The sequence below is a fragment of the Primulina eburnea genome, chromosome 3 (genome assembly GCF_022965805.1).
Source record: "Primulina eburnea isolate SZY01 chromosome 3, ASM2296580v1, whole genome shotgun sequence".
Lineage (NCBI taxonomy): Eukaryota > Viridiplantae > Streptophyta > Magnoliopsida > Lamiales > Gesneriaceae > Primulina > Primulina eburnea.
This window is the reverse complement of record NC_133103.1, coordinates 17,222,987-17,233,930: the sequence shown is the minus strand read 5'-3', so window position 1 is coordinate 17,233,930 and position 10,944 is coordinate 17,222,987. Positions and strand designations below refer to the sequence as shown.

The window sequence follows — 10,944 nt, the reverse complement described above, 5'->3', positions numbered from 1 at the left end:
AGTCGTTTCAAATCATCCCCTCAAATAATTCCGCAAACCCAAATCCTTCGGTCCAAATACTACATAAAAGTGCAACAAAATTAGTGTTAATGATAATAATGTGTGAGTGAGTTAAATCTATAGCGCATACCTGATATTTATAGAAAAAGTGCAGCTTCTTTGATTATGAAGTGATTCTTGAGCCGAAGCGTCTCGGTCCTAACTTTGAGCTCTCTTTTATCATTCTTGTCACTTAATTAGAATATGAGCATGGTACCAAATATCCAATAGGCTATCAAATACTTTTCAAGCCGATGTTTCAAGTGACGAATTTCTTTGTGTACTGATCTTACACCAATTTATATGAAATTATCACTTATCATAATAAAAATATTTATTTAGAATTATATATACACACTCACGGGGTATGTGTATATTGTATATATTCACCGCAAGCATTCGAGAATCAAATCTCATCTGCGCAACCTCTCTCTCTCCCCCCCAACCCCAATTGCCAATCCATCTCGAGCTCTCCTCAGACTTCACCTTCAAATTTTGATATCATTTTCAACCACTAAATCTGATTCACACGTGCGCTTACACGTATAGATGTTCTATTAATTTTTTATTGATATATATTCCAATTTTGCGATTTTATTTTCGATCATTTGTTGTTTTTGATCTGCAATTTAGCTTGTTTTCGATCTATGGATGACGATTAATCAAGCGATATTGTATCATTTAATTCTTGTAATTGATTCTTTGGATAATTTTGATTCGGATGGGTGTGAGCGGAGGCGAGTTCTTCTGAGCTGATGAAGAACTGAAATTGGGGGAAAATGCCAGGGATATCGCAGAGAATTGATAATTTCACTGAAGATAGTATCGATATTGATCATAGGAATCCATTGGTGGGGAATGGAGTGGTTCCATTTCATTCATGCAATGGATCGTCGGCTTCTAATGATGGATTCTGGTTGAAGCATCGCGATGACGTGAGCTACAACCAGCTGCAGAAGGTATATGTGTTTGCTTTTATTTTTACTCTTGCTGGCATTCAGAAATACTGAAGTAACATGGGTTTATGGGTGGTTTTTTAAATTGATTCGATTTGATCTTTTGCTTTGAATTGTAGAGTTGATTTCTCAGGATGGAAGTTTGCTGGAAGTGTATTGGTAGTGTTGGTATGAATCCATAATATGTTTGGGATTAGTAGTTCACAATTAAAAAAAAAAACATTTTAGATTGATTGTGCATTATAGCAAAGCAAAAAACGGCAGTATTCGGTGGGTCGACATCTGGATTGTATCCACTTTTGTTATTAAATATATCTTTGGTTCCTGCAAAATAATTTAATAAGCTTCATAGGTTCTGCGGAAATGCCCATGTTTGTTATTATGTTTTTCTTTTTATCTGCACTATTATTGGTTAATTCATTCATGTGCTTGATTAGCACTTCGTATCTCAGTAATGTTGTAGGGTGAGGGTGACCTGCGTATAACTAAACTATCAAGTATTGTGATTATGGGATTATTTTGTGTACACCTTTCTCCTTTTACTATTCTTATTATTATTATTATTATTATTTCTCTTTGTTAGCTAAGTAACAAGTAACTTAAATAGTCACGTACAATGTTCTTTGTTTTGTTACAGTTTTGGTGTGAGCTGACACTACAAGCTCGTCAGAAACTTATGAGGATAGACAAGCAGACATTATTTGAGCATGCCCGTAAGAAAATGTATTGCTCCAGATGCAACGGGATGCTGCTTGAAGGTTTTCTTCAGATTGTCATGTATGGAAAGTCTCTACAGCCGGTTGCATCTGGTGGGCAGTGCTGTGTAGAATTCGCGTGCAATCAAACTGATGACGAATTACACATTGCCAATCGCTGCCACGATGATTCGATAGATCCATCCGTCCATCCATGGGGTGGATTAACCACAGCTAAGGATGGAACACTCACACTGTTGAATTGTTATCTTTGTTCAAAATCTTTCAAGGGGCTCCAAAATGTAAATTTAATTTCCATGGTGTTTTTTTATGTATTTTTCTTCAGGGAATATCATTAAATTGCTTTGATTTGCATCAGGTGTTTGACAGCGCTTGTGCAAGGGAAAGGGAACGTGAATTGCTCTATCCCGATGCATGTGGGGGTAGTGGTAGAGGATGGATAAGCCAAGGAGTTGCAGGATATGGTAGAGTGCATGGAATAAGAGAGACATGTGCTCTTCACACTGCCAGATTGTCTGTGGAAACATTGGCAGATTTCTGGGCTGCCCTTGGTGAAGAGACTCAACAATCTCTTCTAAGGATGAAAGAAGATGATTTTGTTGAAAGACTTATGTATAGGTGTGCCATTCTGTAACAATTTGATAATTTTGCTAACTCGAGATGTCTGTCTGTAGCCCATGCAGAGCACATAGGAGTTATCTACATTCCATGAACTTGAAAGCCATTCACTTACCTTGGGCTCTCTTCTTTTTTATTAGATCTACAATCCATTTACCCTAATTGGTTTATTTTTTTTAAAATAACTAGAGTAATTATTTGAAACTGAATGTGCTGATACAGGCATAGTGCATGCATTCATGCAGTGTATTCGTTTCATTGGTGAGACCCTATACATTGGAAAACATAGCATTTGCTTAGCTTTTGTTTCACAGAGAAGTACTTATCTTGCTAACTGGTGGCCTGTTTACTATTAAAACGTTGGTATATAGTAGATGATAGAGTCCGTATATTCTGGTTTTCATGATCACAAAGATAGAATGCATTTTTGGTGATCACTTTTTATGCAAAAGAGGTTTATGAAGTTCTTGTTTGCAGGTTTTACCGCAAAAGGTTTTGCAGAGATTGCAGGAGAAATGTTATACGGGAGTTCAAGGAGCTGAAGGAACTCAAGCGCATGCGAATGGAACCTCGTTGCACAAGTTGGTTTTGTGCCGCAGACACAGCCTTCCAATATGAGGTGAACAATTTGGACAGTGTTGCTGTTGTATATTCCTTCTTTGTACATACAGTTCTTGTGTCATGAGAACTGCATTGATTATTCAAATCAAGCTTAGTTTTCAACTCAAGTTATGGTTTACGACTATATTTCTAGAATCATGATGCATATGCTGTCTCAATCATCAGGTATCTTTTGATACAATTCAAGCTGATTGGCATCAAACATTTTTAGATTCTTTTGGGGCATTTCATCACTTTGAATGGGCTATTGGAACTGGAGAAGGGAAATCTGATATTTTGGAGTTTGAAAATGTTGGCTTGAGTGGAAAAGTTCAAGTGACCGGTCTAGATTTGAGTGGTTTGAATGCCTGCTACATAACCCTGCGTGCTTGGAAGAAGGATGGACGCTACAACGAATTATGTGTAAAAGCTCATGCTTTGCATGGGCAACAATGCATTCATTGCAGGCTTGTGGTTGGCGATGGATTTGTCACAATTAAAAGAGGGGAAAGCATCAGAAGGTTCTTTGAACATGCAGAGGAGGCTGAGGAAGAAGAGGTAGTCCAGTGTCAGATATGTTCTTTTAGAAATATATGCTCCAAATGTATGTTACATTTTTGGTTCCTTTCCTGTTGTCTGTTTGTTTTCTTTATATCTGTATTTTATTTTTGTGACTTCCAGGATGATGATTCAGAGGACAAGGATGGAAATGAGCTTGATAGTGATTGTTCCCGTCCCCAAAAACACGCGAAGAGTCCTGAGCTAGCTCGAGAATTTCTCTTAGATGCTGCAACTGTCATTTTCAAGGAACAGGCATGTCTTCCTTCTTCCCTTCCTAGCTAGCGGTAGATTTTAAGTTCACTAGCGGTGGCCCACTTATTCTAAATTCTACTGTTATTTATTGTTTTCACCAAATTTATGTTTTTTAAAAATAGTTTTTCGTTTCTGGATAATCAATGTTTAGTTTTGTATGATGATGTGATGTGTTATTATTATGCACATCATTCTCTTGAGACCGAGGCAAGTTTTTCTGTAGATGTGCATCCCTTGAAATCTCCATTTTTTTTTGCTCGGTTAAAAAAATATTATGTACAAGAAAGTCCATAAGCAGAAGAATCAGTGACTCTTTAAAAATTGCATAAGTATATTTGAGGAACTAGCACAATTTCTCCAATTAATGAAGTTTAGTTGTTGTGGAGTCCTTAGTTTGCTGATTTATTGTTTTTATCATCTAGTTAACTTGTTCGTTATTGAGAGTTTACTAACTTGGCAATGCGTTATCTGTAGGTTGAAAAAGCTTTTAGAGAAGGTACCGCCCGACAAAATGCACATGGCATTTTTGTGTGTCTTGCTTTAAAGCTGCTTGAGGAGCGTGTGCACGTGGCGTGCAAGGAAATCATAACCTTAGAGAAGCAGGTGTTTAATCTATCGTACTGTCACAGCTGTATCTATCTGTTGGCCTATTAGAATCGAACTTCTTAATTTGGATTCATAACTGATCCCTTTCAATTTTTGATTGCACAGACGAAACTTCTTGAAGAAGAAGAAATGGAAAAGCGTGAAGAAGAAGAGCGCAAGGAACGCAGGAAAATTAAAGAAAAGGAAAAGAAACTCCGAAGAAAGGAAAGGTTAAGAAATAAGGAAAAGTGGGAAAATAAATGTGGTACTGAATCAAGTATAGATTCACAGGCTCCTGATATTTCAGAGGAATCAGCGTTATATGTTGACGAGGAAGCCAATGTTGTTTGCAGCAGTGACACAGTCTGTGAAATACCTGTCAGTCCTTTGTCCCCTGATATTCGAGATAACCTGCTTTTTACGGACTACATTTATTCAAATATGGTCAATCACTCTGGAGATAGTTTGACTGGGGAGGAGTTTGGAAAGAGGAGAGACTGGAACTCATGTCTCCTAACTGATCGTGTTAAATACACTCGTAGGAAGCTGAGGTTCCGTAAAGATTCCCAGCCAGAAGTAAGTTTGAAATGGTCTGATAGGAAAAAAGGTTCTTCAGTATCAGAAACTGGAGCGATCATGAGCAGTTTTGCATCTAGAAATCATTCAGAAGGTTTTGATTCTGCAAGAAGCGTTAATGGTTTCATTAGGCCAGAGTCTCACGTGATAAAAGTAACTCAAGAACCTAAATATGGAATTAAGTCGCTGTCTCCATCAGATTTATTGAAACCATATCAACGCAGCAACAAGTATCCTCAACAGGAGTCCGTACCTGAGATTATTGGGCGACATAAAAGCAAGTTCATTGCTCGCCACCTGCACCCTCCTAATATTAAGAAAGTTTGGGAACCATTGGATTCGCGAAAGAAATGCCTGCAAGGAAACTCAGACCCTGGTGTTACCTTGAGATCCACACTGAAAGTTGAAGCCCCTGAATCATCAGGTGCTTCTGGTTCTTATGAAGCGATATTTATTCCAGCTCGAAACAATCATCTGGGTAATGATGTAAGAGGGTCAACGGTATCCACAGCTGATAATTGCATAGAAACAGAAAATGTGTTCCATGTAATAGACAAACCTTTACAATATTCAAAGGAGGCAGTAGCAGAGGATCCCAAGCCACACTCTATGACCGGATCTCCACATGGAACACCAGAGTCATCAGTTATCAGTTCTTCCAACTCTGATAACTACTCATTCCTCAGTGAGGGAGACAGTAACACATCCTCGTCGAACTCTCAAAATCCAGAAACAATATCCATATCAGATGCAAAGGAGGCATCACGAAACGCCGATGGAAGAGAAACATCATGCTACTTGAAAAATGAGTTCACTGCTTGCCACAGTGTTGTGATAGACCACAGCACAGAGAGAGGGCAGGACACTAAGGTCCAGGGATCTGATTCCACGAGGACCATTTCTTTGGAAAATTTTCCTTCAGAAGCAACCTCGTATAATGACAACAGGAGATTAAATGTCAGTTTAGGAGTTGCTCATCCTCCGAGCTTGCTTCCACATTATGCATTCTTTCATGCCCCACCTGTCAACTGTTACCATCCGAGTTCACTAAATTGGTCAGCTGGTTCTACAAATGGATTGATGCCCTTACCTCACACCAACCATTATTTATTCCCCAACACTTTTGGTTATGGTTTGAATGGCAATGCAGGGCTAATGCAGTATGGAACCTTACAGCATCTGCCACCCCCATTGCTGAACCCTGCACACATACCATTTTTCCAGCCAGTTGCACAGGTCAAGGGTGTTAGCGCAAAGGCACATACTGCCAATCTAAGTGGGCAGAAAGAATTGCAACAGAACGTGGAGAATATGGCTGAAACTGACCAGATTCCTGCAAAACCACCAATGGTGGTGGATCCAACACAGAATGAGAAATCTAACAAGTTGGATGTGGGGGATAATCAGGGTTTTTCTCTTTTCCATTTTGGTGGCCCTGTAGCTCTTTCAACAGGGTTTAATGTTGATCCTGCTTCATCAAGAGAAGGAATTACATGGGACTCTTCTGCAAAGTGTCCTGATGGTGATCATTTCATCAATAAGAAAGATGCCATCGAAGAATACAACTTGTTTGCTGCCAGTAATGGCATTAAATTTTCACTTTCCTGAAGCGTTGGTACTTTTTGATTTTACTCTGAAGTGAGCAATTCAAGTGGCTTCCGGTTGGTATATTTCTGATTTCATATCGAATGGTGGAAACTTTGAGCACTTCGATATAAAGCAGTATCTTCATACCTGAGTACTGAATGATGGAAGATTTGAACACTCGACTTTTGATTTGGTGCTCGATAATCATCTTCTTGGGATTGCCATTTTTTTCTTTTTTCTTCTCTGTGGAAAGTAGGCCGAGGGAGAGTATTAGAGACTTCCATTTATGTTTGGTGGTGATTTTACTTCAATTTATTTTGTTTGGCCATCTGCAAAATTTTTGTTGAAACATAATATTTGATCATTACTTGAAACAATTATATCGTTTTTTGGCTGGTGGTTCTTTGTGCGGGCAGTTGCTTTATACTTGATTTGACGTGGTTTGGCGTAATATTTTCTGACATAAATCGTTAGTAAAAACTAACGCAAATTCACTGTTCAAATGCCAAGGAACAAACTTGTTCTAGATCAAATGAAATAACAATGGTACACACGTTTACATTCCCTGCAATGTGTTTTGACTCTCAGAACGGTAGGTAGAATCCAGCAGGTTCATCCACAAATTCAACCACTTCAAATGAACGCTCAGACGTATCGTTTCCTCTGGCAAATTGGAAACCACGACATCTGGATACTTAAGCCGTTGCTCTTCAACCGCTCGCCTTCCTTGTGGATGGCTCATCACAACTCGTTCACCTTCAAGTCATCCAACCATAAACAGCAAAGAAAAAATTCGCCAACGCAAGATCTCAAAAAGCAAACAAGATTTGGTTTTACAACATACTACGATTAGGAGTAAAACATTGAACAAGAATATAAATAAGCCCCGAGAATTACAACTCAAAAAATCATGCTAAAACATGGCATTGTTTAGTCTTCCATCCATTGCTATAGTTCGAGATTTGAACAATCAACTCAACCAGCGTATTGAAACATTCAACCAAAACTAGAAAAGGTGTAAAACAAGAGAACGGAAATTTAAAGATGAGAAGTACCAGAATGATCGAAAAAGATCGCTATATAAATTCAATGTTACCTGGCGAACAAAGCTTGGCAAGAGCTCCAAGAACCTCACCGAGTTCAAAGGCTAGACCAGGGAGGAAGTAGAGGAATACAACATCAAAAGGTGTCCACTTCTCAGGTACATGGACCAGTTCACCTTGCCAGCATTTGACCTTGTCATGTTTCTCCTTGATGCAAGCCAAAGTTAAAAGAGAGTCATGTACGACAAGTAACTGTTCGACTGGTGATGTATCAACAACTCTATCCACAAATGCTTCAGAACCAATGGAAACAAGAACCCTCGAGGTTTCCGTAATGTCTCCAACTAGGGAAGTAAAAATTCACACCAAAACAAACAGTATCAAGCTTAAATTTGGTCTGTTTAAGATTGTTTAGCTCGAGCTCGACTCGTTAAAAGCTCGTTTATCATGTTAATCAAGCCAGACTCGAGCTTAATTCATTAATAGCTCGTTTATCATGTTTAATAAGTCTGGCTTGAGCTCGGCTCGTTTTCGAGCTCGTAAAGCATAGAATTGAGATCGAATTTGAGCTTGATCATTCGAGCTTGTTAAAAATTAAACTTATCTATTACTAATTTTAAATCAGACATAAAAATATAAATTCATTCATAAATAACCAAAACGACAAAAATAACAACTAAAAAAACATAAACTCGTTATATTATGAACATCCCAAAATAATACATCTAGCATCCAGATAACAAATATTCGTCATACACTAATATCACTATATAAATAACATTGCAATAATTTCACTCCTTTAATACTTCATTTGATGTGTTCCATATAAATTTTATTTTTTAATCAATATAAATTCATTATATTCAATTTAATATAATATTTTAGGATAATAATTTGTAAAGTTATTCAACGTGTGTATGACTTGGTGATATAAATTTTTTTGGGGAAAAAGTATAAGTTGGTGTATTTCTGTTAATTTATTATGTTTTAAAGAACATTGTAGTATAATGATATGCAAGTAAGATAAAAATTATAATTGTGACTATGTGATATAAATTCATATTTTTCCAACTATGTTTTGTGTTCAATTCGTTTCATTGACATTAGTTCTAATATTTTTATTTGTCAACTCAACAAATGAGTCAAGCTTGAGCTTACAAGCTCGAGCTTACAAGCTCGAGCTCATGAGCCTATTATTGAACATGTTTGCGAACCTATTATCGAACATGTTTGTGAACTCACGAGCCGAATATCCTTAGGCTTGAGTTTGGTTTGATTAAATTTTCGACCTCGAAATTAAGCTTAAGCTTGGCTTGATATGATTAACAAACGAACTCAAACGAGCTTTTTATTGAGCTGAGCTTCGAATAGCTCGCAAATGATTTAGTTCATTTACATCCCTACCTCCAGCCGAAATGATTCGGTCCATCTTCAGTCTATGCACTTCATCAAAACTTGGATAGTCCGTGTCAAGAAATGACCAATCCTTCTCTGCAAAATCTTCAAATTGCACTAGGGAAACCGTCCCCTCGTTTGAAGAAATTGTCCCACTAATGAACCATCGATGTGAGCGTGCAAAATTGAGGGTAACGAGAGGAGATCGAATTTCATGGGAAGGCTGGTGATGAAAGTGGGAGTAATGATAATGATCCAAACTACAAAAAAGTTGTATTTGGCGATAAGAAGTCACAACATGGGAGGATAGCTTAAGTGGAAGAAATGAAGAGATTCACAAAATAGAGCACATAAGGATCAAATCTTTCAAATCTATGTTAATTTCTTTTCTGAAAATACGGAGGAGGGAACGAGAACCAGAGATGTTAAATCATTTATATGGGCTTGTATGTGGATAATTATGCGTTGTTGATTATCTATTAAGTTATGTCCAAAGTGATCAACTAAGGTTTCAGGTTATTGGGCATTAATCTATCTAATAGATTGTGAGCATTTAATGTGTAGAGACATAAGTATAAATTTTGTTTTTATGATAGGCTAAAACAGAAATATCAGAAAATATTGGTAAACATTATCTATATATATGGGTCATGGTTTCTAAATCACGCTCTATCACGATCCATATTCTCTTTCCCATTAAGAAAATAGTTTTGAAGATAAAACTAAAGGATTCTCTCAAGTAAAGAGCGCGTAGATCTGGAAGATCAAGACATGTTCTAAAGAAATCAGGATTATAGCTTCATGTACGCTTCTGCTTAAGTTTTCAGTCAAATTCTTAATTATTTAACATGATGGATTCTGCGGTTTATAGATTTTCTCCAACAAGTGATATCAGAGCCACTAATACTTGAATCGTTGAGATTTGTTTAAATTTTTGGATATAATTTGGATTCAGATCTGGAAAAGAAGACTTTGTTTAAAAAACTTTTTGATATGGTTTCATATCTGGAAAATATTTTGATATGATTTTATATCTGGAAAATATTTGATTGAAAACTAAATCTTTTAAAGTTTCAGTTTTGGTAAAAACATTTGGTTGAAAATTTTAAGGATTTGGATAAGATTTCAAATTTTCTTCTAGTTTTTTTCAATAAAAAAATTGGAGGAAAATCGAAAATTTGGATTAAAAAAAATTAGGGATTCGGGTCAGCTCGTACGGATCTGGGTCTGGCCGTACGGATTTGGGTCGACACGTATGGAAATTCAACTTTTTTTCGATTCAGGTTTATTCGGTTTAAGGTTAAATATTCAATTATTCAAATAATGATAAGGTTATATGCATTTTTTTAAAATAGATCAATTGATATAAAATGTCGTCAAAGTGACATCTTTTATGAAAATTAATTTTATTTTGAAATAAAAAAGAATTTTGGTATATGTGATCTATATGAATATTAATTGGCTCAAAAGAAAATTAATATTTATTTAACTATATATACACTTGTAGTGATAAATATGTGATAGTTGTTCAGTTTTTCATGTGAATAATAAATCGGCTCAAAGGAAGGTTGTTATTTGACATGATAGTTACTATCAGTGTTTGACTGCTGCAACAGAATATCACTTACAAGTTAATTTTTTGTCCAAATATGAAACATTAATGGTGTGCTCGATATTCTGTTTATGAGGTTTACATTATTTGAATTTATTGATTATTTTATTTGGATATTTGGTTGAGCATGTATATTTGGTTTTTGTTATCTGTTCAGATTTAACTCTTGCAAATATTCATTCGAACATTAATTCTATTTCTATGTTAAATGGCTCTAATTTAAAATCATGGCAAGAGAATTTATTGATAGTTCTCAGAGTCTGGATTTGGACATTGCGATAAGGGTTGACTCTCCTCCTCCCGTTCCTCCTGCCGTTACAGATAAGAGTACCTCTGATGAAAAGAGAGAGTTTGAAAGGTGGAAGAGATCGAATCGCATGTGTATGATGAACATGAAGAGGGTC

General features: G+C 36.6%; 2 protein-coding genes across 2 annotated transcripts; one reads left to right on the top strand and one right to left on the bottom strand.

The window, feature by feature from the left end:
• The first annotated feature begins 424 nt into the window (after nucleotides 1-424).
• Nucleotides 425-6,882, top strand: LOC140827094 (uncharacterized). Its single transcript, XM_073189702.1, has 8 exons — nucleotides 425-998; nucleotides 1,633-1,992; nucleotides 2,070-2,329; nucleotides 2,807-2,948; nucleotides 3,116-3,487; nucleotides 3,611-3,742; nucleotides 4,217-4,345; nucleotides 4,454-6,882. The coding sequence occupies exons 1-8, from the start codon at nucleotides 819-821 to the stop codon at nucleotides 6,509-6,511; spliced, it is 3,633 nt and encodes a 1,210-aa protein (XP_073045803.1). The 5' UTR covers nucleotides 425-818; the 3' UTR covers nucleotides 6,512-6,882.
• A 40-nt stretch (nucleotides 6,883-6,922) lies between these two features.
• LOC140827095 (uncharacterized) lies at nucleotides 6,923-9,350 on the bottom strand. The gene is made up of 3 exons (XM_073189703.1): nucleotides 8,938-9,350; nucleotides 7,587-7,871; nucleotides 6,923-7,246 (listed from the first exon to the last, which is right to left on the bottom strand). Exons 1-3 carry the CDS (start codon nucleotides 8,960-8,962, stop codon nucleotides 7,047-7,049), a joined length of 510 nt encoding a protein of 169 aa, XP_073045804.1. The 5' UTR covers nucleotides 8,963-9,350; the 3' UTR covers nucleotides 6,923-7,046.
• Nucleotides 9,351-10,944: the final 1,594 nt, after the last annotated feature.

Excerpts from the sequence above, each read along its gene's own strand:
- LOC140827094 (XM_073189702.1), top strand. The coding sequence starts at position 819 with ATGCCAGGGATATCGCAGAGAATTGATAATTTCACTGAAGATAGTATC. Across the intron at positions 1,993-2,069 it reads CTTTCAAGGGGCTCCAAAAT|GTGTTTGACAGCGCTTGTGC; the intron begins GTAAATTTAATT and ends GATTTGCATCAG. Across the intron at positions 3,488-3,610 it reads AGGAGGCTGAGGAAGAAGAG|GATGATGATTCAGAGGACAA; the intron begins GTAGTCCAGTGT and ends TGTGACTTCCAG.
- LOC140827095 (XM_073189703.1), bottom strand. The coding sequence starts at position 8,962 with ATGGACCGAATCATTTCGGCTGGAG. Across the intron at positions 7,872-8,937 it reads CCGAATCATTTCGGCTGGAG|ACATTACGGAAACCTCGAGG; the intron begins GTAGGGATGTAA and ends CCCTAGTTGGAG. Across the intron at positions 7,247-7,586 it reads TGCCAAGCTTTGTTCGCCAG|GTGAACGAGTTGTGATGAGC; the intron begins GTAACATTGAAT and ends GATGACTTGAAG.